The 27,076-nt window shown below is 37.3% G+C and overlaps 1 protein-coding gene across 6 annotated transcripts in view; it reads right to left on the bottom strand.

Annotated features, from left to right (window-relative positions):
- PTPRK (protein tyrosine phosphatase, receptor type K) overlaps nt 1-27,076 on the bottom strand; it is a 397,652-nt gene that overhangs the window by 22,506 nt on the left and 348,070 nt on the right. For 3 of the 6 annotated variants that reach the window (XM_021390545.1, XM_021390550.1, XM_021390549.1), the window contains exons 14-16: nt 14,141-14,279; nt 7,550-7,719; nt 1,502-1,686 (exon numbers count right to left, since the gene is read on the bottom strand). In XM_021390545.1, the coding sequence (XP_021246220.1) occupies nt 1,502-1,686; nt 7,550-7,719; nt 14,141-14,279 (494 nt within the window). The remainder of the gene's footprint in view (nt 1-1,501; nt 1,687-7,549; nt 7,720-14,140; nt 14,280-27,076) is intronic. The other 3 variants (XM_021390547.1, XM_021390546.1, XM_021390548.1) reach the window with 3 other exon arrangements.

Genomic DNA, 27,076 nt, shown 5'->3' with positions numbered 1-27,076 from the left:
AAACATGCATAGACACTCTTATTATGGATGAACCACTGCAAGTTGAGAAAACAGGTAGATTGATCACCCTTCTTACAAGACATAATAATATGTAGCCTGTTTACAACAACATTACATTACTTTCCTCATACAGTTTTGTGCAATGGCTTTTCTTTCTAAAGAGCCATCAGAAAGACTCCTCTGTCAGTGTATATTGTTCGTGTTGTTTTTACTCATGTCCCTTCCTCTAGCCAATATCAAAATTATTTATATTTCTGGTCTCTTCTTAAGAGTTTGATCTCTCAGTAGTGACAGACGAAGCTTTTGCTCCTCCTTGGGTTTTTCTTCATAGCCTGTAGATATTTTACAGCTGTCGCAGGTCTATACTATTCCCTCCTTCCAGATGTTCTCTTATCCTGAGCTGGACAAGTTAGCTCCAAAAAGTACACAGCAGCCATGGAAACAAAACTTTAATGCACATGCAGAAGCACAAGCCAGGGCAAAGATGTCACATATTGCAATAGAGAAAGTAGTAAGCAGGACAACACCTGATACGGGATCAGGGACAACCCTCCCCCAGCAGTCCTTGACATTGAAGGTAGGCAGAGCGTAACGAAGTGTATTTAAGTAAAAGAGAGGAAAAGAGAATAATATTCTTTTAAAAACCACACATTTATTTATTCCAGTTCTTATGTTACAGTAGAGACAGCTGCAGAAAGGAGAGAAGGTTGAAAACTGAGTCAGAAGAGATTGCTTACTCAGAGAAAAGTCATTTTACACCTAGCTGTATTGCATGCGACTTGGCAGTATCATTCCCATCTTTACCGTGTGCACTGCCTGATGTTCTAATCCCAAAGAATCACAAAAAAATTTAGCAATAGGAAGTGAAATGAATCTGTACTCGTCTTCTGCCCCCAGTGCTGAAAATTTTGCGTTTTCCTTTTTAAATTAAAGTTGCAAGTGGACATGCTCAGGCAAGTCTAATAAGGACTTCATGAAGTCACAACCCTCAGAACTTCTTTACTGCTTCTCAGCTGGAGTTTAGCCCCAGTACTGCCCTACTGAGATGCCTAAATAAATCAAAGGAGTGCTTCCAGTCTGTGCTTCTGGCAAAACCAGCCAGGTTAAATCATCACTTCAACCTAATCTAGGAGATCTGCATTGAAGATGGCTAGGAAAACTCACATAACTAATTACAGAATTTCAACTAAGAAGCAGAGAAGGGGTGGCAAATTCTTGCAATATGTCAGAAACATTCAGCTGGTTATATCTCCTTACACCCACAGGAAAACACATAGTGTTTTTTCCAGGCACAACAACAGCTCAAACCACTGGTCTCCAATTACTATTTCACTTTCGGGTTATATACCAAGGAATCTTATGCCTTCTTATCTTTATTTTATTTTCACTTAATGCTATGACATTTAGTTGCACCCTTTTGTAATGCAATGCAAACAAAAGGCTTTCAAAACTATTTTTTGCTAGGAAAATGTTTTGCAAGTTAAATCACTAAAGATCTCACCTCATACTCCTCTTTAAATCCATAGCTGTCAGAAGTCTTCATCAGGTTAATGTGCTGCAGTAGATCAGCCACCCTGATGGCAGGGTGCAGCTGCCCGGTCTGGTAAGGGGACTCTGTGCCTTCACACAGGTAACGGGGGACATCCAGGAGGCGACTGGACTCTGCCGTTGCACTGTGATTTTCATCTATGATCAAAAGAAATCAACACATTAGGTACCCATGGGGCAATATCTGCTTCTAGATGTATCAAGATCTATTTTTAGTCTCTTCCTTCAAAAGTAAATCTAATTTATGAGAATGCAAAGTACTTACTCTCCAGCACATGGATCTTGGGAAGTACATAAAAGAATTTAACTTCAAACACATACAAAAGTTTGCAATCCTTCATCCTGCAATAGAGGTCTGAAGGATGTTTTATTTGAAGCTACAAAACTTTATGACATTAATGTACTTGTGAACTCCAGCCTCTATCATCTAAAGTAACTTTTCAATGGCTAATATGTATCATCAGCAATTCTACACCTTAAACAATAAATTTTAATAACAATGTAGTGGTATCAGCACATCATTTTTCTAAAGCCAACAAACAGCAAACTGAGAACCAACTAAAACACTGAAGCAATTCTGCCAGTACTTCAGAAGACCAGCTCTATCTGAGGTGAAGAATCAACAGTTCAGAGTGCTTGTTTTAACTCAAATCTTTTAGTAGAAAAATAAAACTGCCGAGTACGTTGATTTGAGTTGCCATTTTTACTCTGTATAAATATAGAAGTCACCTTCAATGCCCTACATTACACTAATCCTTTTATCAAAACCAAACATTAAAACTGGGTGAAATGATCACATTTAGCCAATTCCTTCTGTGAAATATAGTAAATTAGCACTACAGATGAATGAAAATTCCAATTGAAATCTTTTTGGAATGTAACTACAGAAATGAACAGTGAATATCTGACCTGATCCCACATTTACTTCTTCGCAATCAGTCTACAATTTACCTTGCAAAGGACCCAGATCAGAAAGTAAAACATCAGGAAAAAAAAGCGGACACTGCAAGTGTTGGATTTACTTCATTTCTGCCAAAATGCAAAACCTGTTACTGCCTTCTGGAATGAGATCTCCTAGTAAGAAACCCAATTCCTTGAACTGTCACACAAGTTGCTAATTTCAGTGCATTAATGCCTCACTACCTTGCTTAATAACGTAAGTGACATGCAGCAGTCAATCATATTAAATTATATACAATTCAAAACACTTCAGGATTTTCAGTTTTCCCCATTCCATGCTATATACTTACCAGTAATAGGCACTTTAACCCATTGAAGCAGCGAAAAAAAATGAGTGAACAGAACATAAGAAATTTATTTCAGGACTATATTAGAAAATGACTAGAAGAAAATGACATTAAAAGTTGTTAAACCTTCACAATAGGTAACAATGAAAGCAGTTTTAAAAATATAAGGGCTGCATTATGCTATCAATGTAATGAAAGGAACTTGAGAAAAGCGAAATTGTCATACTAAGTTAGAGCTAATGTACACAGAATGGAGTGTGGTGTTAATAAGCTATAGGTGAAGACAAAGAAATCTAGTACAGCTACTTATAACAGCTTCACACAAAATAAAACTGTGTCTAATTCAGAAACCATACAATTTTGCTCATCTCTAAATAAAGCAGATGTAATTGTGATGCTGTTTTGATGTTGAGTCAAGTAAAGATTATATGGACAAGGAGCAAGCAAATGATCTCAGCTACACAACCTCTTCTACATGGCGTGCCCAGAAGCTTGCCTACCTCTCTTCACTGTCAGTCTCTGTAATGAAAAATGTTACCTCTTCCAACAATCACTGCTGTGCTCGTGCTAGGAGACTATCATGCCCAAAACACCATTACCAGGAGACAGAAATTCGAACAGGAACTGTTAAAATGTTCTTCTGTTCATCCCTTGTCCTTGCTGGTCAGAGCTGCCCATGTCTGTGACACCGCACAAGGCAGTGATAGAGGACTGACCACTGCAATGTGCTCGTAGTCCAAATAAGCTATTAGGAAGAGCTTGTCTAGTATCACTGGACATTATCTATGTAAATTGTGTGAGCTTGACATGAAGCTAAAAGATATGAAAAGCCACACAAGAATTTCAAGGAAGGACTCATTATTAAATGAAGTTTAAGTCCATTGATCCAATTTTGGTAAGTATTTAGAATCACTGAGTCTAACCCATTGCTCTTTCAGGAAACTGTGATATTTCACCTCTATTCACAAACTTCTTAAACCACCTGATTAGGTTTCCTTAGGAGAGTTCGAGCATATAATGGCTCTGACGAGTATAAACCTTTTTAAGCACTACCATGCTTGACTGTTATTATAGTTATGAGAATGTCATTTGCAACATTACCAAAAGGAAACAGGCAGAGAATATGGCTTGTAAATCTTCTACATTGTGAGTACACACCCGCTTGACAAAGACAAAAGAGCTCTCACAAAATAGCAAATAACGATTTGCTGTCAGTCTCAGAAGACAATTTAAATGAAGATCTGCAAAGGCTCTATCAATATTTTTATGTACAATTTGCATAATGGGATAGAAAATATCTTGATTATATGGACAGAGGGCATGAGCAGTTTGCAAGTACAGGATTTGATGTCAAAGTTATTTTGATTATTTGGGACACATGCAAAAATTAACAAGGTGAATTAAAGAATGTAACAGCTAGGAAAGAGAAGTCAAATATATTGCTACAAAATGGACTGGTGGATTGGGTAAGGATAGCTGGGATTTTAGCAGATAACTGAGTACAAGTCAGCAACATGAGCACGGGAAAAAGGACAAAATATGGTTCAGGACCACTGTGAGTAGGGCAAGTGGGTACCTAATCCAGTCAACTCAGCATTGAGACAGCTCCTAAAAACTGTACCTGATTTGGGGCACCACAGTTCAAAAATTTTATCTATAGGTTGGAAAGTACAGAGAAGAAGAGAGAAAAACTTTAGAAAACATTAACTATGAGATAATGAGTGAAAGAACTGGGTTTAGTTCAACTGGAAGAGAGACGATAGAGAACATAGAAGCCATTTATTGGATAAAAGACTGTTTTACAAGGACAAGAGTGTGTCAGTCCTCCGTATTTTCTATGAGTCTCTCAAAAGGAAATTATTCAATTTCCAGCAATGAAGATTCAGTCTAGATAAGTCTAGTTAGGAAAATTTGGAGTGAGTAGTAATGACACTCAGTTGTAATAGTCAGCTAATAATAAGTATTACTCAGTGAGAAAACTGAGCTTTGGTCACAAATATTTAGAAAAAGTAAGACAATCCATAGCCAGAAACAGTCTAGATTGAAAGTATACAAACCCATCTCAAGATAGAAGAGGGATTAAATTGTCTTTGCGTTTTAGTTTTAAATCCAACTCTTAAAACAAGTACTTTCAGTGTTAGACGTGGCATAAAAATGAATGGCCTGGCCACTCCCAACATCCGTTGTTCTTTTTAAAGCAATTACAAAGTTGAGAAGCTTACTAATTAAGGTCAACTGAAACATTTAATTAATTCAGGGATATTTGTACAGAATGAAAAAACAAAGCTTTCTTCTTGGATACTATAGAAGCTTTTCACTTTTCTATTTTTCTTTTCATTCTTGTTACTCAGTTAGAAAATTGAGCTTTGGGTGCCATGTAATACTGATATGGATCTGATTTTTTTTCACGTGTCTTCTAAGAGAATTTTAGTTCCACATGTTAGTTCATCTGAACTCAATTTGAATGCTTTGGGGAGAAGTGTTACAGTATTTTCAGTTTACCTATTTATTTATTTATTCTTCAGATAGCACTGACTAGGAGTAATTTTGTGATAACAGCATAGCTATCTTTTACATAAAACAAGCTGTTTCAATGTTCAACCATGCAAGGAGATGAAACTCATGCAGGAATGGGTAATGAAGGACTAGGGTCCTCACCTAACACAGCTGTCGGCACAAGTGGATCATTGGGCACTGCAGGGAAACAAAGCTCATGAAGAAATACATTACCCTCAAATTGTGTATTTTTAAGAATAAAAACAATATAATTAAAAGAACAAAATGTCCAAGTGGTGACTAAATCCTATTAATTTTTTACAATAGAAAAACAGAATGAATACAGAGTTCCAGAATGCATCCTGAATAAAAGAGAAGTGAAAGGCAGTGATTTTTGTTTTCAGAAATGTAATGACAAAGGTAAAGAGATTCTTACTGATATGAAATAAAGAAGGTATTACGTGCAACTTAGTTTTTGAAAGGGCTCCCCCTTCACTATTGTTCTTTTTCTTCAGAATAAAAGTTCATATTCATAGACCCAGGTCTTTTCCTTTAAAATCCATTCTCTCATGTAATACTTGAATAGCTCGTCTTAAAATAAAATTGTATTTCTTCAAAAGTCTTAGAAGTAATTTAAAAGAATTATATGCATATTTACAAGCTACTAGCTTTTTTTATGCACAATAATAAAGATACTGCTCTTACTGAGTATAAACCACAGATACACAGATGTAAGTGTTTGTATAAAATTCACAGAATTTCATCATTCATTATTACGACTGGAACTGTGCAGAGACAACTGGACTGTTTTGGACGGGAATGGCAGAATCCAGAATTGATTTTGTCCCAATCTGGAAAAAAAATTTAAAACATCTACAGCTCTGTGACAAAACAGAGCTCCAATTCTGAAGCAAATTGCCTAATAGTTTGTCCTACAGCTGAAAACCTGGAAACCGGAAAGTTTGCTTTTTTTTTTTTTTTTAAACCTCAGAACAGACAATGGTCAGGAGAACCAAATCCTCCAGCATCCCCAAAATCACACACCTAGGATGCTGGAAAAGTGTTAACCCAAACTCCGTTTCCAGTCAACTAGGACAGCTGTTGTGGGCAGGGCCTGCGGGCTCACAGCTTCAGGTCAGTCCATCCACAAGGCTGCCCAAGTGCCTGGCAGCCCTGGCTCAGTAAGAACCATGTTGATTCCTGGTGGATACTTTGTCCAGAATCCACAGTAACTTAGCCCAAATTAAACTGTCTTTGTAAAGCTGTCTCCACTAAGACATTAAACTTTGGAGAATTTTCAAACAGTTCTAGCCAAAACTGCACAAAACCTCACAGGCTGATACTATTATAATTGGTTATGAGACACCTTAAATGTTAGCACTGTGCAGTTTTGCAGTTTGGTAAGCTTCAATAAACTGAGCAATAATCCTTCTCCAAACTCCATTTCCCTTAAAACAATCAGGAAGAAAATTAACACCCTTAAGGGATGCATTTCGTGCTTCATGCCCAAATGACAGAAAATTCAGAAGCAGTTCAGACTTCAGGTCTGTTTAAAGCCAAATCCATGATGCTGTGGAATCAGATTCCTGCCAGTTCCAAGGCAGAAATAGTTTAGAGACAAAGTTAGTGGAGTGTCTTGCTTTTGTGCGTGCCACGCTGCAGATTCTGGAAGGCAGGCAAAACTGGACTTTCAGTGGTAACTACAACCCAGACTCTTAACAGTCAGAAATCCAAACTGTCAAATTTTGTCAAAATAAGACATCTGGCAAGTCTACAACAAAGAAATACAAATATAGAGCAAATCTGCTGGTATATTAACATGCTTGTTCCTAAACTTCACAAACAGCCATGAAATTTGTCAGTGCTTCCTTCTGTTATAATGTCCTTAGTGCCAAAAAAAAGAAAATTTTTTGGACCTCATGATATTATTCATTACAGACGTGGTGTTATGCAGTAATATTTAACATGCTGGTATAAAATATCCTCACAAAGTAACACTATTTCAGAATTTAATTGAGACATTTCAGAAATGTATTTTTCCCCAGAAAGAGTATCAACACATACAGAAACTACATGTAAATATTTAAACAATTGGCCATACACCACCTAAGGATAACATATGAATTTTCCTATTCAGCATCCCTTTGCATTTACTGGTCCTTCTAGAAAACGTAGAGCTTAGAATAATTTTCCTTAAAAAAGCAGAATATCTACAGAAGAAAATAAAATTATGGAGTATCTACAAATGTTGTACTTACATCTGGGGCTGAAGTTATGAGAATCCATAAATGTAATTGAAAGGGGATCCTCTGCATGCAAGGTGCTCTGGTCAGCATAACTTCTATCCATCGCATTCACCATGTGCGTCATCTCCTGTCGGGTGGTCCCCATGGCATCCTTGCGCTTCTTTGCAAGTTTGCTGCCCAGCCAAAAAAAAATAAACCCAGACCATCTTAATATTTGATGAACATTTGTATCTACAATAATAATTATCTATAATCCAAGTGACTGAAAAGTTTGAGTGGTTCTCCTATATACACCTTTGCCAGCAAGAAATTGATAAAACTATGCACCTTGCTATAAAAGAGTTATGATGGCATGTTTTCTATACACACACAAATGCTGTAATTAAAGTTCTAACTTCTGTACCCTGATCATATTTTTTTCCTGCAGAGTAATTACTCTAATATAAACAAATTAGAGAATATAATTACATTTTAACTGAAATGATAAATAAGAAGCATCTGTGCATGCAGTTTTATCAACCATCTCCATTTAAATCTGTGTTTTGATTTTATAAATGGATAATTAATTCCCCTTGCTTTCCATGTTAGGAAGAAATCATTTATCCTTCTAAATGACTCTGTTAGTCAAAAAACCCACTATGAAATGAAAAGAAAAACACAGTTATTCAAGATCAATTCATATTACCTTTTATGCTAGAAGTTGTTCCTCACATAAAGTATATAAGACACAACATGATACCACTGTCTTTGCTCTTGACACCAAAATTTTGTTCTTTAAAAAACAAAAAGCCCCTCACTCTCACTGTTCTACATGAGGTTTGGGAATATTTTAAATTTTGATATTAACAGTCTTACTCTGTATCACAGCAAAGCCGTTAGCAGCCTAACTTGTACAACTAACCCTTCAAAATTAACAGCTAGTGTCCTTAAAGGGACATTCTCTCCTTAGATGAAGAACTGAAAGCAATATCCACTCAGAAGTCCGCAGTAGACAGATGGAAGCAGATGATACATTTCAATTATCACTTTAAGACTACTCCTAATAGAGTAGCGCACAGTCTGTGAAGCAGCACGAAGTGTACCTTGGATCTTTAGGAATCTGTAACATAAACTGTTCTGTAATCTTAATATTTTCTTCCTGTTTTCATCTGAAGCTGTGATAGCAATAAGAGAGAGCCAACTTGCTTATTTGCATAAATCTGATGTTACATGGGAGAGACACAATCATCAGTGAAAATATCACATTCTCAGAAGTATATTAAAGCACAGCCAAACTTCCTTAGTTTTTTGCTACAAACAATAACATGAGATATCCTGGTAAGCGTTTGTCCAGTTCTTGTCTTAACATTTCTCTAAATAAAAGGACATCAGTGGAAATTATCAATTCACGTACATCTTAAGTCTTGGGAAAACACAACAGAAATGTCCTACATCATTCTCTAGGGAAAGGAGCACTTCATGTCTCACATACTTTCTTCCTCAGTGTTACAAGACTGTTTTCCAAATTAATAGTGTTAGTTCACAGTAAGGGGCTACACTAAGTAGACTACACATGGACAAAGCACACCTAGAAGTAACCAAGTTCCTTCACTAATCAGACCCATCTTAGATTTTTTTTTTCCTCTTTCTTTTTTTTCTTTTCTTTTTTTTTTCTCTTTCACTATAGGTCTAGTTCGTTACTTACTACCAGAATCCCAAAGTGGGCTCAAAACACATCATTTTTCACCTTGTCGTGTACATGAGAATTCTGTTTATTTTAGATGTTTGGTGAAAAGTAAAAAAAAAAACAAAAAAACAGAAAAGCGAAACAGTGACTGTTAGATTCTTTATTTTATCTTTTCTGCAGACATTCACATTTACTTATGAAAAGTTAGTCTAAACAATATTCTGGTTGAGCAAATGTTTTAAGCGCATCAGAACTTCCAGAAGTGAAACTATTTGAGCTCTATAACTGGTTCCCAATGCTATCAAAGCTTTCACAAAACTGGCATTTCTAGTTCAGACTTTTTTTTTTTTTTTTTTTTTTTTTTTTTTTTTTTTTTTAAGTTTCAAAGCCTTTCAGATATTCTCCATACACTGAAGACCATATTTTTCTAAAGCCACCTCAGGAATGGAACAAAAAGACTATTACATCTTGTCTGTCGACTATATTAAGCCATCCTTTGAAGAATCACTTTGTAGCAAAACTTGCTAGCTGTGCTAAATAAATCAACAGCTATTAAGCTTTCAAGTTATTAGCTTATTACAGAAGCTAGGTTATGCTCTGCTTTGACTTTTAAAAAGGCCTATTGTGTTCTAGCATTGGTGCTCAATGTAAGGACAGTTTTATTGTTTAACATCTCCTAACTCCCTGTAGGCTTGATTTTTTTTTCCCTTTTCCATATGCAATCTATGCTTGATGATAGTTAAGCAAATCACTATGTAGCACTGGAGGCTGGCAGAACTGTAATTCTCATTACACGCTGGAGATCCCATGGTCTGAACCTGTGCAGGTGTTGGTGAGAGAGAGCTTGAAGGGAAAAGCGCTCAATCCTAGCGTGGAACTGTGCAGTTAATTATCTCTAGCTGAAGCAACTGCTATTTAACAAGGAAATTAGAATTTGCCACAATATACCAGAGAATGGCAGTTAGCTAAGCAAGCTTAGCTTTTTAATTTTCAAGTTTGTTTAAAAGAAGTCAACTAATCTGCTTAAAAATGTGGAAGAAGCATCACTGTCAGACACCAGCAGTCATCAGAGGACTGCAGCGCACTCTTAGATCCTTCTCTGAAATCAAGGGCTTTCTGCATAACTTTTCTTGGTCACAGTCAAAACCACTGCAGCCCTCACAAAAACTCACTTGAGTTAACACCACACAGAGAAATGCCCATTTTGCTTCAGTGAAGCAAAATCTTAATTCAAACCTTTGTCATACGGTAAGATCCACACTTTAAAATCTGTCTGTAAGGCACCCAACAGGCCAACAGGCGCAGACCTCTTCACAAAAAAATATTTCTGTAAAGAAGAATAATAAAAAATGCCCAATGTTCCTAGCACTGGGGCAGAGGTGCTGCTCTCCCACTGGTAGGGCAGTGACCAGTTTATAAAGGGCCAGCATCCATGCATCTGTGAAGGAGAAGTGGTGCATAGGACGACTTCTGAACTGATACGTTACGAAAGAACAACTTGTGATTTACAAGCACAGGACTCTATCTAGGAAATGGGAACGGAGATTTTTTTTCTTAGTGTGATGCGTCACTGTGAATCATAATGCAAATTTAATTATGATTACAATAAACTAAAATGACACTCATGGGAAATACTAGCAAAAAGCGAAAGTGTCAATATACAGTTAGAAATACAATATCCCTTTAAAAAAACAGAGTGAGAGTTATAGAAACAAAGAAAGCAAATTTTCAAGCCTGAGAATAAGCAGAAAGAACTATTAATAAGACTTTACGAAAATTATAAAGACTTTTTTTAAAAAGGGATACTGCATCATTAAAACATGTAAAACAGTTAAGTCACCCGTATTCTACTTACAGATAGTAGGAGTAAGAATAGTAGCTCCTCCTGGCAAGCAAATCACAGACAGTGGAAAAAGAGAAGCAATGGTGAATGAAAAGCGTGACTCTGTCACATTCAATAAAGCAGAGAAATGTGCGTTTAAAAAAAAATTGAAAAATTCATGTTTCTTTGGTTAGCATTTCAACTTGCTCATGCACAAATTAGCCTTACTTTGCCATGCAATTAAAAAAAATACACTAGCGTATAAAAATGATTGTTTTTTTAGAAAGATCACTTGAGAAAATTACATGCTGAGGTTTCATTTATTGCCAAAAAATTTGAAAATTAAATGGATTGTGTACTTTCAACATGCAGTTCAGCATAATATAATGATTACCACCTAAATGTCATGACAAATGAACAGCTGTGTACAAATCTTGTGCAGTAAGTATGCGTTTTACTTTTCAGTTACAAAAATAAAGATGGCATTAATAAATACATTTTAGCAGAAAACAAGTTTCATGTCATTCAATTTGACATCATTATTGGTACACAGGTGTAGACATATATGTTTGCATACATATTATATGTAGCTATATGAGTACACACATAATAGAGAACGTACGTTTACAATAGGTATATGTGTACTGACATATATACCACACATTTCCTGAATGCAAACATATGTTTTATTTTAAATTATTACAATTGAAAATGCTGATGTATTCATGCTAAGCATTAAGAATATGGAAGGAAAACAAATGGAAGGAAATGAAGAACATTTGGAAATAGTCCAACAGTGATTTGAAAAAAAAAAAACAAAAATGGCATTGCTTGTTAAAGATGCAGTATCCCTTTTCTTACTTGGTTTGATGACTCCAGTAAAACTCTGTACGAGCTCTTAAGAGCTTAATTCAGTAAAACTTCAAACCAATTTGTACAAAATGATCAGGCGAAGCCCATGAACAAAACTGCTTAGTACTCCATTTTTCAATAAAATGTAATGCTGCATTTAATCCGATTTAGATAGCTGTGGCAGGGCACGAGGCTTAATAAAGCAATGAAAATGCAGAAACCACTGTCTTATTGACGTTTCTGTGAAATAAGTTGTGGTCAATTCAGGTACCAAAAGGGATACTACATAAGAGATTGGCGAATATGTATGCTACAGCAGATGAATAAAACTGATCAGTTTTCAGTCCCACACTCTAACTGACGTGTGCTTATGCATGCGTGAATGTGTCAGTGTTGGTACCACTGCTCCTGGCTGTGTTATATGGATGGCCCTGGCTCACTAGATGGACTGAACTCACTCAGGTATGCAACCTGAGACCTTGATTAAAGCTGAGATTAAAACAGTGGTCCGCTTTCCCTAAGGGGGGGACTGACACACCTACAAAATACATGACAGATAACCAATTAAACTATCATGAAGAAAAATTACCAAACACTAAAGATTCGTTAAACAGGCTTATTTCTCACCTATTTTGAATACAGAATAGTACAGGAGCTATTTCTTTTGTTACCTGCAAAACTAGCCAAACCCATCTGGAAGTGACTGACAATACAGAGTAGCAGACAGTCTCACGCATTACACACACACACACACACACAGGCGCCTATTAAACACGAGGGGAGCACTGCAGCACGCAGCCAGGAGCTGATATTCCCCAGCACATCTCTTGCAATGATGAGAGAAAATAGAGATTTCTTTCTGAAAGCTGAAAAACAACTTCTTGTTGGTTTTGTTCTTCAAAAGTTGTGTAAATAAAGAAAATTGCCTGACTGCGTGTCTTTTTTTTTTTTTTTTTTTTTTTGGTAGTGATGAGTTGGATCTTTTGCATATGTGTTAATTCTCAACCACAGAGTAAACGACAGAGAAAAGTAAAAGCACTTTCGGGAAAAATCACGTATGTAGCTAACTAACACAGAACACTGTAAGCATACCTAATGTTTCTAATGCAGACGTTTCTTCTCCAAGTTATATATCTCCAGGGATAATTGTAAAGAGGCAATAAATTAAAAAAATCTAATGGAAACCAGTGATTATAATATATAGAATGATCTTAGGCACAACTGTAATGTTTTCTTACTCTTTAAAAATAATAGAAAGCTGTATTTCAGAGGAACATTTGCAACATTCACAAATATACCCTTCATGAAGGATTCTAACGAGGGAAAGGGAAGGCAGTGCACAAACACTTGGAAGACAAAGGTCTCATTCTATGCAGGAGCAATCTGCGCACCGGGAAGGGGACAGGCTGCGGAAAGGGCCAAGAGAGAGGAGAAATTTCTATTGGGAGCTACGGTGCTACGACTACAGATTTACAGAGCCACATTATGAACTTTTACGGCAGGTTAAGAGAGTTGCGACTACTGGGGAGCGAACACTCTTTAAAAAGTGCCTGAGCAGCGCTGTAGCAGCTCACGCTCAGCAGCAGCGCCCTGTGCCGAGCTCTCATGTTACAGTTCCCGTAGATGGCGCTATTGCTTATTTTCTAAGAAAGCACTAAAAAAATTAAAATTCATTCAGATTAATACACTTTTAAACAATTTCATGCACTAAGGAGTCACTAGATAATTTTACAGTGATGTGCTATGACTTTTAAGAAAAAACTAGGTTTACAAGAGCATAAACAGAGGTATAAAATTACATTATTTTGCAAGTTGGATAATATGCGGATACAAACAACTCATTAGAGCTGCACATGGAAAATCAAATTCATTAGATGATTACAACATAACAAGTGCAGTAAGTTACTCTTTTTATTTTTCTTCTTCATAAATATGACCCATTAATTTCAATTCCACCCATTATAATATCCTGTACATTCCTCCAAGTGCAACTTAAAACTATGTGGAAATGAGTAAATTTGAAAAGATGTATAGTTATCGGATCCCAATGATCAAGTAATTTACTCTTTAAATCCACCTTAAGAATCACAGAAAAAAAAAATTCAACAGGAAATACAACGAATTCATCCAAAAGCTGATGTGAGCTACTGGACCCGAGACTATTTATTTATTCATTTATCTAAAGAACTGTAAAAAAATTCCATGTAGTTATTGCTGTTTGATACAGAAGAAAAAGAGGATAGTCTCAAATCATTTTTCTTACCTTTTTTTTACGATTAATATGACAACAAGGAGAAGCAGGATGAATACCAGAATTCCCGCACTTATTCCTGCTATCTTCACCACCCGATCTGTCTGCTTTGCCGGATCTGGAATCACCTCAGGTTCTTCTGTTGCTGCTGCTAAATGGATAAAAAAATAAGTTGCTTAAATGGGTAAGTACTAGAAACATGAAAATTAAAGTTGATTATAATCTCCAAATGCTTATACAGTGACCGAAATACAGATTTATGTGCTGTGTTTATACACCTACATATACATATATATAGATTTATGTACTTCAATCTATATGCCATACAAATCTGCCACACCAAGTATATGACTATGTGTTTGTATATAGGTGTGTATATATAATTTTGCATGTACAGTGCTGCACTCATCTGGGTTTACAAAGCAGAAGTACATTTTTATAGAGACAATCTACCAACCAAATCACCCTTATCTCCTACACTGTCACTTTTGCAGACACTAGATATGGAATATTTAACATGGAATAGCAAGATTATGTAACTTCCAAAGAGTAAATCAAACTTTTTTCCCCAAGCTGCAGCCAGCACCCTACACTGTATAGCTCTTTTCTTTTACACTCTGTTTCAGCTCACCTTTGCTGACTAATTCTCCTAGCAGCACCTAGTCTGAGATCTGCATTCTAAACCATAAATCCATTTTATTGTAAGTGTGACTTGAAGTTTTGATTCTCCCCATAAAGCCATCCACAAATCCAAGCCTAGATTCAGCAGCATTTTTATTTCTGTGTATAAAAAAAAAATCACTGTTCTACACACAGAGATGAAGCCATTCTGCAATTCAGCTGAGTGGGCTGAGGCCACAGGTTACAGCAGAGAGGAAAACAGAATATTTCAAAGTGCACAGCCATTCGGTCTACACCTTTCTGCATCACAGTCTAGTGTACAAAGGATCAGGAATATGGGGATTTTTCAGCCTGGTGGAAATATCAAAAAGTATAAATAAGTTTCAGCTGGGGGTAAAATCCCATGAGGTGTTTACTTGTAAAACAGCAAATAACTCCTCAGTTTTCTGGCTCCTTCTTTCTAACTCCACGGGTTAACGCTTTGTCTTTCCCCTGCTCCCAGAGTGAATGTGAGCTCGCTCTCTCTCCCTCTGATCAGTTTCCTCTCCCTCTCCAAATGGCACACACGCAGCAGATGCCACTTAACCTCTCCCTTCTCACAGCAGTCACACGTGAGGTATTTACAAGTTACTGGTAACATCATGCCTACATCATTACACACAAAATACCCTTTATGTTGAAACGCTTCTCAGGAAACCAACAAAACCAAAAAGAATGGTAAACTAGGTAAAGCCCCACCATAGAAAGACTATCGTTGCCTCAAAAACTGGCTCTGAGTTCCTCTCAGAAAACCACTGGAGTCAAAATCTGGGATGAGGACAACCCAATACTTTCTGATTTTAGCCACATTACAACACTTCAATTTGGATTTCCTGTGAAGGAAGACTAACACATTTTAGAAGGAGGAGGAAGGATCAGGCAGTATTTAAAAATCGTTCTTTATTACTTGCTTCTGTACCTGCACCTCAGCAGTATCTGAATCACTCACTAACACCTTATCCTCAGGTAAGAACATGCTGTCTTCCAGACACCCCTGCAAGAGCCGGGCAGACACTGAGAAACCTGGCAGTGCTTTAGTCATAAAGCTTAATCATCACCATAAGACTTCGTTACCATAATCATCTTTCTCCCCTACAGCTTGAACTCTGTCCACTGAGAAATATGAAATGCATCACAGAATCATTAAGGTTGGAAAAGACCTCTAAGGTCCTCTAGTCCAACCATCCACCTATCACCAATATTGCCCACTAGACCATATCCCTGAGTATTATTACCCTTAAGTACCTCCAGGGATGGTGACTCCACTAGTTCCCTGGAAAACCTGTTCCCATGTCCAACCACTCTTTTTGAGAAGAAATTCATCCTAATATCCCATCTGAACCTCTCCTGGTGCAATTTGAAGCCATTCATTCTTGTTCTGTCACTGTTACCTGGGAGAAGTGGCTGACCCCCACCTCAACACAACCTCCCTTCAGGTAGTTGTAGAGAGGGATAAGGTCTCCCCCTGAGCCTCTTCTTCCCCAGACCAAACAATCCCAGCTCCCTCAGTTGCTCCTCATGAGACTTGTGCTCCAGACCCCTCACCAGCTTCGTTGCCCTTCTCTGAACACGCTCCAGGGCCTCTATGTCTTTCTTGCAGTGAGAAGCCCAAAACTCAACACAGTATTCAAGGTGCATCCTCATTAGAGCTGAGTACAGGGGGATGATCAATTCTCTGCTCCTGCTGATTGCACTATTTCTGATACAAGCTAGGATGCCATTGGCCTTCTTGGCCCCCTGGGTACACGCACAGCTGGCTCAATTTTTGCTGAGCGCCGACCAACACACCCAGATGTCTTTCCTCAGTGCAGCTTTCCAGCCACTCTGTCCCAAGCCTGTAGTGATGAACGGGGTTGTTGTGACCCTTCCCCTTTGCATAAATACATGCCATAAATACATGTCCATATTCTCAGTGGACTCAATACTGGATATTTTGTTTATATTATATGTTGCTGAAGTATCTGGGGCAAGAGTCAGAATCAGGCAAGTGATGTGTGTAGCTGCATACATACAACACAGGCTAGAGCTAGTGTCATAACCTTATGACACCATCTAACAGGAAATGCTGGGGATAATTTTTGGTGTGTAATTAAAAGAAGGTGTTCAAGATTCTAAACATTTAAAATCCAGCAACTTGTAATCTACTGAGTTGGATACAACAAACATGAATGAACATTTGATATGCAGCAGAGTAGAAAAATGAATCAGTAGAGTCAAAATGTCAATGAAAGCTAAACTACAAATGGCTTTATGTGTGAATGGGAAAAAAAAAATCATGTTTGATGAATGGAATACTGAGAAGCAGCAAGGACACGGGAAGGGTGGAGAGGGAGAATGTTAGAGCACAGCAGTAGCTGCGGGGTTTGGAGTCACCATGAGTACCAAAGGAGTGCAGCTGAGAAGCACTGAGCACACAGTGGGAAGCACTGCTCTAGCTGCAGAACAAGAACAGCCTCCACAAGAGATTTAGTTGTGTGGATGGATGGAGATTTGAGGCCTTGTCTCTGAGACATTTCAAAATACAAATCACAAGAACTGGATGTGACCGGAACATGCACTTTGAAAGCCAAAGACCCAAAGATCCATCCAAAGCACATGCTTTGAGCCATATGAGGATGGTGGTATTTCCACAGCAGTATTAATGAGAGATGAAAGAGTAAAAGGAAGGAATTAAGAGACCTATCTCATGCTTCTCTGCAGAAAGATACAACAACTGAATCTGGATACTCAGTAACTGTTCCAAAGGTAGTTTTCTGTCCAAGTTTTTAGAACAATGACAGAGAATCAGGAGGATATCAACTGCTTGTTCACTTCTTCTGGTTTCTTTACATGAATGGGTTTGAAATAAGAGACAGTAACTCTTGTGACTTGTAATACTCTTGAGAAGACAAAGCTGCTGCCCACTGGAAACATACCAAAGAGTCCTAAATTAGAGGAGAAAAATTATATTGAATAGTCCTAGACTAGGCACGCATATAACCAATGGTTGAGTGCCATATATACAAAACATTAAAATCGACTGGCAAAATGCTGCCCTTTCCTCTTGTATCAACAGTGAAAATCCTTCTGATGTAAATGAAGCCAGGAGTATTAGATGTATGTTTCTAGCAACAGATAATATATACATTCTCTAACTAATGATAAGTTTAGGAATTATATGAAAGCAATTACAGATATAAATCATTGCAATATATTACATGTATTTGCACTGTCTGCACATTTTTTTAGTATTCTGAGAAAGCCTCTGAATGTAGCATAGGATCCTTTAATGAAACTTCAGAATTTGAAAGTTTTACATACTATTTTTGTTTTAATTTTGATACTTTATTGATTTATGCTTCCTACTGCCTCTGCTGTAAGAAAGCATTTGTAGAAGCAATCAGACATATGTAAGAGGAATATAAAAGGAAATAAAAATACACAGGGAATTTTAAAAATTCCGTACACATAACTGTGTTAATTAGGAGATACTGAAGTGGCAGTGTTCCTGTAACTGTGGTAAGCCTGCACATTTTAATGAACTAAGAGCGTACATAGACTTGCCATAACAATGCAGCCTTGCCAGAGACACAGAATCAAATGAGTGTACTGTAAAATTGTAATGACTTGTATGAACTTCCACATATAAACACAAATGACGAAAACACAGAAACCTTGTGCCTGTTTTAACCCCCTACTACAACACTGTGTGTCCTGTTTGCTAATTGCTCAAGAACAATGTGGAAAGAGAAACTCCTGCCACTTACTCAGAATTTGCTCTCTATGCCCTCTAGACTACAGGACTGTTAGGAATTTTCTTTCTCTTAAGCAGTTGTCATACGGGCTCAGTTGTTGTTTTTGCTAAATGAAACAACTCAACTACACCAGGAACACAGCAGCTTTCAGGCTACTTTTTTATGCATTGTTTCCCACCTGAGTACGTTATTCTTTGTGCATTTTGTTCAAAATCTAAAGTTGTTGTTTTTTCTTCTCATTTCTGATACCGCAACATAGTAGATCACTGTAGTAGGTTCCTAAATATATGTTGGGAAGACAAGTTTGTTCACATATTATAGCCATTTTCTCCATGATTTTGCACTTCCTTTTCATCTAACAATAACCAGTAGTTTTTTCATTTTTGTGCTTTTATCCATTTCTTTCTAGAAAAAGAACTTCCCTACAATACTGTTAACATATTTTCTGTATTAGACTAGATAATACTATTGCACAGTTTCTCTTCTGGTGATTTGAGAATATAAAAATAATAAAATTTTCAACTACGGTGTATTTCTAAATAATGCAAAAACTGTAAAAAATTATTCAAGTTATAAAAAATCCTCCTGTACTCATTCCTAGCATTCTTTTTAAGCAATCTAGTCTTACAGTCCCTTCAGATCCCTTGAACAGCAGACTGGATTAAAAGACACTTCATTAGTTAAAAGAAGAACCCAGCATAATATTGCAATAGTAACAGTGATCCTAGGAAAATGGACTCTGTACTGGCTATTAATTCCTTTGGCCAATCTTACTCTAATAGGCATTTAACTAAGTATTACATTTTACAGTATCATCGCACATTTGTGTGCTACTATCTTTTATACAGGTTTACCCTACAAGTCTTTATCCATCTTGCATAAAATTTGCAGGAAGATTTTCTGATCTGACATAGGGAGTAACTACATTTCCCCCCATGAGAACAGCTAACTACACAGATTTACCAGCTACATTGAGAGAGGAGCACTTGATTCTTCCTCTTTCCACTTTGCCTTTCCTATGACCTAATGAACAGTAACAGTAATCATATTCCATGGTCCCATTCACAAAATTTGTAAAATAATTCAAGTGATTTTGGCTCTGTACATTACCAATAATTGTCACCCTATAAGTAACAGCTTTCCTCATTTTTATAGATAGTCAGTCAGTTGACTTCCAAGAACAACAGCATGAACCTAAACTGTGAACAGAGACTAGGACTGGTAACATTCTCAAATACAGTAAAATCGGTCAGGTAGAGTCCATCTCATTCTCATAAATTTCTGTTGTATTCAATTCCTCTAAAATTTCTTACAGTGAAATTCCAACACCCACTTCTAAAATTGCCTAATATTCATATCTAACTCTTAAAGTAGACTGTGGCATAACAAATCCAGTCACGGCACCTATTGCTTTCTCATCTTCTCCTTCCTTCTGTGGCTCAGAATTTACAAACAGCCTTGGAAAATTGTCAGAAAATTTATGAGAGTCAGCACAAAATCTATTCACCTACACCTTCCTAAGGAGATGGTGTTGGAATGAATATAATGCTATTCTACTCCATCATCCAAATGAAATTATTCAGGCAGAAAACTCTGCTAGAATTTCACAGGGCTGCTTGTATGATCCCACTTGGAGAACAGCCAGCCTTCGAAAAGACAGCTTTTAAATCAGAGGTTTTGAACACGATTTTATCTGTAACCTTCTTAACATACTGTTTGACTCTCTTAACATTCACAGCATTTTATGCTGGGTTTCTTTTCTGTGAGTTAGAGAAGAAACTCTGTTTTATGCATGCTTAAACCTTCTATTTGAATATACTGTATTTTCTTTGAATGTTAATTTCTGTTTGTGGCAGGTCTTTGAATTCTCACAACTGGCATTATTGCTGCATAGTTTGATATTCAAAGTAACTGTTCAAGATAATCTGGTCTGCATCTTTGTTACGTGGCACTCAAAAACTTCTAATTAAAAACAGGAATGACATCTGAATGATTTCAATAAGGTAACATCAGGATAACATCAAATAACATCAAATGAAACCGGTACTCCATCCAGCTCTGGCAATATGTCAGTCTACCACCTGAGAAAAGGGTTCTTTGACAAACTATGTGAGATTTTCTGATAAATATTTTCTTTCAGATTGGTCTCCCTTGCATTATAATCATCTACCCAGAAAGACCATTCTGTCTCTATCAGTTTTGTTCTGCTGTTGCTCTGCTAGAATGATAATCACTGTTTAATTAAGAAAATTTTTAGAAGTCTGAAAGTTAATTAATAAATTCAAGTTCAGAGAGAGGAGATTCATAACCCCTTTTAGCTTAATTACTTAAAAAAAGTCTCAGATGATTATATGCGTTGAAAACATTTGGACATGCTTTTGTAGGGAGCAGGGGGATGAGATATACACCTTGTTCCAGCAAACAGCACACACAGTTTGGTATACTGCTGGCCTCTTTTGGGAGAGGTTTTTCTTCATCAGGTCATAAACTGGAGATACTGATGGAAGTAACCCTCTACAATTCTCCCTTCTCTGCTTATTCCAAAGAGTCTAGCTTCTGGAAGATGAATTCATGCCAAGAATCCACCGTAGTTTGAATACATCTAAGCTGCTGTTTCCAGAACTCTAAATTACAGCTTTCTAGGGTAAAGTTACTAAAAAGAAAAATTGTGTTTGATTAAGAACTGAAAATGTGATTCCCTCAGTTATGCTGTGAAGAGTCAGGCATCACCATGGTAACCAGGGTCTACTTTTGCCCCAAGGAGAAGAGTTTAACAAGCTCAGCTTGTGGAAAGAGAGATGGCCTACACCACCAGTCTCCTGGCCCACGCTCATCCTCAAGGAGGATGGGAATAAGGTGATGCTGAGACAAAATCTGCTGCCGCTGCCTCGCTTTGTGCAACAACACCCAGCACCTGTCCTTGCCCTCACATGCGTACCCTGCCACAGCATTACAGAAGCCAAAAGCTGGATCTAGCCGAGAGGGCTTCCAGGCCTTTAAGCTTTGTCATATTGTAATTTTGGCCCTTGTAAGGACAACAACAACAACAACAACAACAACAAGCCATCATTCTCCATGTAAAAGTCATTGCTGCAGAAATGGATAGAGTCACTTTTTCATTGGCCTGTACCAAAAAAGCTTTGTGATCCCTCTCAAAGGGTGGCTTACAAGCAAAAATGAAAGAAATACAGCTTCAAGCTAGCCCCTAGTCAGAACTAGGATGGTATAAAATGTCATAGAAGTTAAGCACTGAAAGTGTCACAGGTGGCTCTGCATGCAAATGCAGTATCATGTAAACAGGTGAACACCTGCTTACACAGTCTGCTTCCAGATAATGCAGAAAAATAGCTTGAGCTCATGTTACTAAATATTTTTTAAATTATGCAACTCATAAATATTTATATGCATTTTTAATCAATTAAACAAACCAGTGCATCATACCTTGAGAATGCTACTTGGAAATTCCAATATATTATATACAGTTATATACAGAAGACATAGACTCATTGATGAGCCACATATAGTAAAAAAAAAAAAAAAAAAAAAAAAATCAATCCTTCCTTTTCCACTCTCCAGGACTTTCAAAATCAGTCCACTGATTACTAATATTTTGTTAGGAATCTACAAGGAAAACAGAATTTGATGAATTAAAGTGTCTTCATCTACTAGGGACTGGTACTAAAATTAATCACAGAATCACATAATTGCAGGGGTTGGAAGAGACCCCAAGAGATTGAGGACTTTAAGTTCACAATGACTACTTTGAAAACAGTAATGTCAATGAATTTATAACCAATTATGAAAGAGTTGACCTTAAAAGGTTCAGAAGGATCAAGTGAAAAAGTGCTGAATCTGTTTGCCTCGCTAACCGTGAAACCTTGGACATCTGCAGATGAATAGAGCCAAAGTAGGAACAATGCTGAGGAGACAATGTTCCAGCAACACACTCTACACCCTGCTGTCCACAGGTCACATTAAACAGATTAGTGCCTTCAACATATTTTCACTACATCTGCCACTAAGACATCCTACTTGTACGTGTGCTTTGTAGACACTTCATTATCTTTCATAATACCTAAAAGACAGGATTTGAGTATATCAAATGAAGATGTGTGGTGCATCTTGAAATTTACAGGCTGTACAGTTTTTGATTTGCAAGTTGTTACTCTAATGCAAGAGACAACAGTTTATACAGACACAACTAAGCTAGCTTTAAATGAGCTGGCTAAGTTATGCAGTGACGTTCCCAGGACACAAAAACCTCTGGGTGAACGCAAATGGCAACCGTGACAATGTATTTTACACAGCGGTATAAGGTGGAATTACACTTGGTTGTTTTAACCAGGACAAGACATCAGGCAATGAAGTGAGCTAAGGCTTCTGAAATGCCCCCTCTCAAAAGCATGCTGGAACAGGGCAGATGAGCACAACCCCTTGGTGTGTTGTAGCAGCACTGCCAAAGAGATGTGAGACTCCTGATTGTGGCACACCACTAAGTTCTAGCAGAGATGTGCTTTTGTTTGGAAGTGTCATCTCCAAAACATACACAACAAGTGATGCTAAACTGCAGCTGGGTCTATGCAATGGAAATATAACTCTGAGAAGGAATCAGAATCTATTTATTAGTCTATTTGACATCTTAAAATCGATGAGACAATTTTCACCCCTTTCCTCCCCTTCTGTTCTACCTTACCTTCAAAAGAAATGAGAACAAATCTTTAGGAGAAATCAGAAGACCAATAAGAACCAGAACATATTTTGGGACTTTGGTACTACGTTTTCAATCTTTGAAGTCCACTCTGATCTTGAATTCAAAATGGTGACGAACAGCAAAAAATATTAGAATATTAAAATATTGCCAGAATGCAGCTATAGCGTTTCCTAAATTACAAAGAGTTGGAAATAGTAAATGCTTGTTTCAAAGCAGCAGGTCTCATTCCGTAACAGATGCATGTTTGCAATGCTGGAGAAATTAAAAGAAAAATTCATTAGGTACTTCCTTTTATATTGAATTCAGGTTAATTTTCTATCTTGGAAAAAATTCAGATTTTAAAACAAGACTTTCTTGAGCCATTTGATGTAATTCTTTCAATAGACAATACCGAAGAGAGCTAACAACTCACACCTGTTTTTCTCATTGCACGTGTACTAGCAGATATTGAAAATGATACATACGTAAAAAAGACAAATACAACAAATAACATGAATGCTGTGAAGTATCAAAATCACACAATGGAGTCTAAAAACAGCATTTCTCCCTGATTTTCTGGAAAGGGATATTGGTTAAGAAGATCCTCTGACACTGATCCACTTGTTTGCAGCCACTTAACAGTCAGTTGTTGGATAGACTGCTACCATTACTTAAGGTCACTGTGATTACTTCCTGTGAAAGATTAAAGTAATGTCATGGTTTTGTGGTTTTTCATCGGCATCATAACATCATGCAGTGCACTGGGAGTTAAAGAGTTAATGCTGCAGTTCTGTGTATTGTCAATATACTTCATGAGTTCCAGTCTCTTGGTCTCAGAAGAGAAGAATGAACTACAATTTGAAGAAGACTTCATTTTTCCATTTCCGTTTTCCGTTTGGAGGGAAAGCTAAAACGGACTAGGAGTCATTAGACTTCTCTCTTTGCTCCCTGGCCATTTCTCCTACAGCGCTAGGGTAAGAACTTCAGTTTCAGAAACTCTCTCTCTTTTGCATTTGATTTGATTTAATAGCTTCAATTTCAATCATATTGTATTATATTGTGTTATTTCACATTGCACTATTATATTTAGTAAAGTTTCTTTCCTTAGCTTGTTGCTGCTCTTTTCCTTGTCTAGGCCCATCCTCCTGTCTTTTCCCTTCCCCCCCACCCCTTCCTGGGGCATGGATCCATGGGTCCCTTCATCCCGTTGTCATGGAAACCAAGCCAAACCATGACAGGTAACAAGGAGGAATAAGATGGTTCCTTAATCCTTCCAAAAAAAGCACGTGACTCCTAACCAACCTGAATGGTGCCAAGAGAGAAAAAAAAAATCCTCTCCAAGAAAACAAATTTTTAATTCTTCCTTTGGGGCTGCGTCCCACTATTTTCCAAAACCACGTAGATTAAAGTTTATACAGCACAAAACTACTATATAATGGCACCCATCCATTATTAGAGTAGAAACTGTATTCCAGATTTTTACTGTCACAACTGACAGCCTTCAGGATTTTGTTACCTGTAAAATTTGGTACTTTTTCAAAGAAAGCTAAAGGGTAATTATGATCACCCTGAAATAATAATAAAGACATTTTCTTTCATATTAATTCTATTCCTCTACCTAGAGAATTTCTTTGCAGCTTCTTCAGTCATACAGTACTTTTCTGACATGACTCAATGTCCATAGGAGTCCACCAGGATAACTAGGAACACCACAGGATGTCCATGTCAGAGAACTGACTTCTCTTTAAAATCTTCCCATTTGAAGAGCACCCATTCTCAGAGTCACACTGCTAAAAACTCTAGAAAGGTTCTCCTGAATTCCTTCACTAATAGATGTCAAAACAGCTGGATGCCTAGGAGTGCAAGGGAAAGGCAAATATCCTCTTCCAAGCCAATTGGATGTTACCCAGCTGCACATCACGGTGCAGTGGGCTGCAAGTACTGTCTCAACCATTATTCTAATTATGCAGTTGTCCTCAAATCTGCTTATCCAAATGGATCTGAAAGGTCTTATGCCAGCAGTTTAAGCTGGGCCACCTGATTTTGCACCAAAATATTCAAGAGGCGGTGCTTATACATGCTTGTCTACCAGCTCTGATGTGGAGGCAACAGCATTTAGCAGATTGAAAGCTTTGACTTCTTCAGCAACATCAACGATTTGCAAAACAAACATGAATCCAAGCCTTTAAACCCTGTGGAAGAAGTCACAAGCCTGTTTATAGGCTTGTTTACTGCGTTTGACATCTAGAAATGGAGCCATAAGCACAGTGAAAGCATTCAGCTAATGCAATGATGACTATGAAAAAAACACACTGATGTTCCTAGCTCTAGGTTGATTGCCATTGAGTAGCAAGTTCAGATCAGGACCTGTAATGACATTAAAAGCATTTTGTACTGTGCCATTGCCTCTCTTTTCACAGTCGCATCTCCCTATATTACTAACATTTCAGGGAAACTTTCAAGCCGGAGGAAGAGCTTGCAGCTGGACAGATGACAGGACAGAACACATGCTCTTGAAAGAATGTAGACTGTTCATGTGTATTGCCACTTTCTGAATCTTTGGCTTTATTTTTTCACATTTTTTCTTTTTATACATAAGTCTTGTTGCCTTCAAACCTTAAACTCCAATCAATTTCTCTTTTCTGAAAGAAATGAGACATTTTGTCATTTCCATTATTCAAGAAAACGCACAACACTGTGATGGGAGAACCAGATGTAATAAAAAGCCTTGATGATTGAAGTCAGACAAATTTTTCATATCTGGTATTACACTGCTTCATAAAAAATAAAGAGTCAGTTTTTAATTGCACAAAGCTTACTCTGGCAGAAGGCAGTCAGGCTGTATGAAAAATAGTACTACATTGTGCAGTATGCAGAACTAAAAGATATCAGTTTGAAAGTGGATTTGTGGTCCCCTTGGCTGCATGTTTGGTGGGTAGTGGAGCATTTAGTTGTTTTTATCCAGAGGATGAAATTAGCTGCTCTGTATCGGATATGCCTTGGGCTGTTGCTTTCCCAGCTAGCTTCTCTGGGAAAATACAACCGTAACAAAGGAAAAAAGAATATATTTCGCAAAAGCTTCAAATCCACAAGGACGTCAAAATAAATGAAGCCAACTATAACACACAAATATTGTATTATATTTACGTAATGGGTTGCTGGCAAAGAAGATTACTAGTATTTATGCTTCAAATCTGGTTTTAGGGGTTTTCAGACAGTTGTGATCTGATTAAAATGTGACTGATTTGGAGGAGCAAATCACCTTAAACTAAAAGAGTGCCAAGAACTCTTACAGATGAGATGGCAAAAAAATGTCTACATTGAGGCACTGAGCTTTGCTAAAAAATGAGCAAAAACAAATTTGTATTTTAAAATAAATGTGAAAAATGAATTAAACCAGGATTGGCATGAAAAAGATGTGCTCTAGTATTCAGAGATATAGGCTAAGACACACCTGTATGTGGCTCATTTAAATTGTCCATTAGGCATAATGTGACTTGCAATTTAAAACACACAGCCCACTCCACAGTGTGAGCTCCCATTTATAAGCAGGCATTCCTGATGATCCACAGCAAACAGGGCCTTTCTTCTCTTGAAAGAAGTGAAAAATGGCTTTATTTAGTTACTGACTTGATATGACTAAAATGAATGACTCACTTCAGCAGTTTTTTCCTAAAAAACTAAGCAGCACTCTCAGTTTCCTTAGAGACAACTGGCCAAAATTTTCAAGCCTGTATAGAGGAAGTCACCTTGTCACACTCAGGCAGCATCAACACAAGAGATGATTTTCAGACAGCTTGACTGAGTCTAAAGAATCAGCTCTATAGGCATGTTTTAAATATCCACATTTGAAAAGAAACAAAG

This window comes from Numida meleagris, chromosome 3 (assembly GCF_002078875.1).
Source record: "Numida meleagris isolate 19003 breed g44 Domestic line chromosome 3, NumMel1.0, whole genome shotgun sequence".
Taxonomy (NCBI): Eukaryota; Metazoa; Chordata; class Aves; order Galliformes; family Numididae; genus Numida; species Numida meleagris.
The sequence above is the reverse complement of the archived record's forward strand: the minus strand, read 5'-3'. Positions and strand labels throughout refer to the sequence as shown.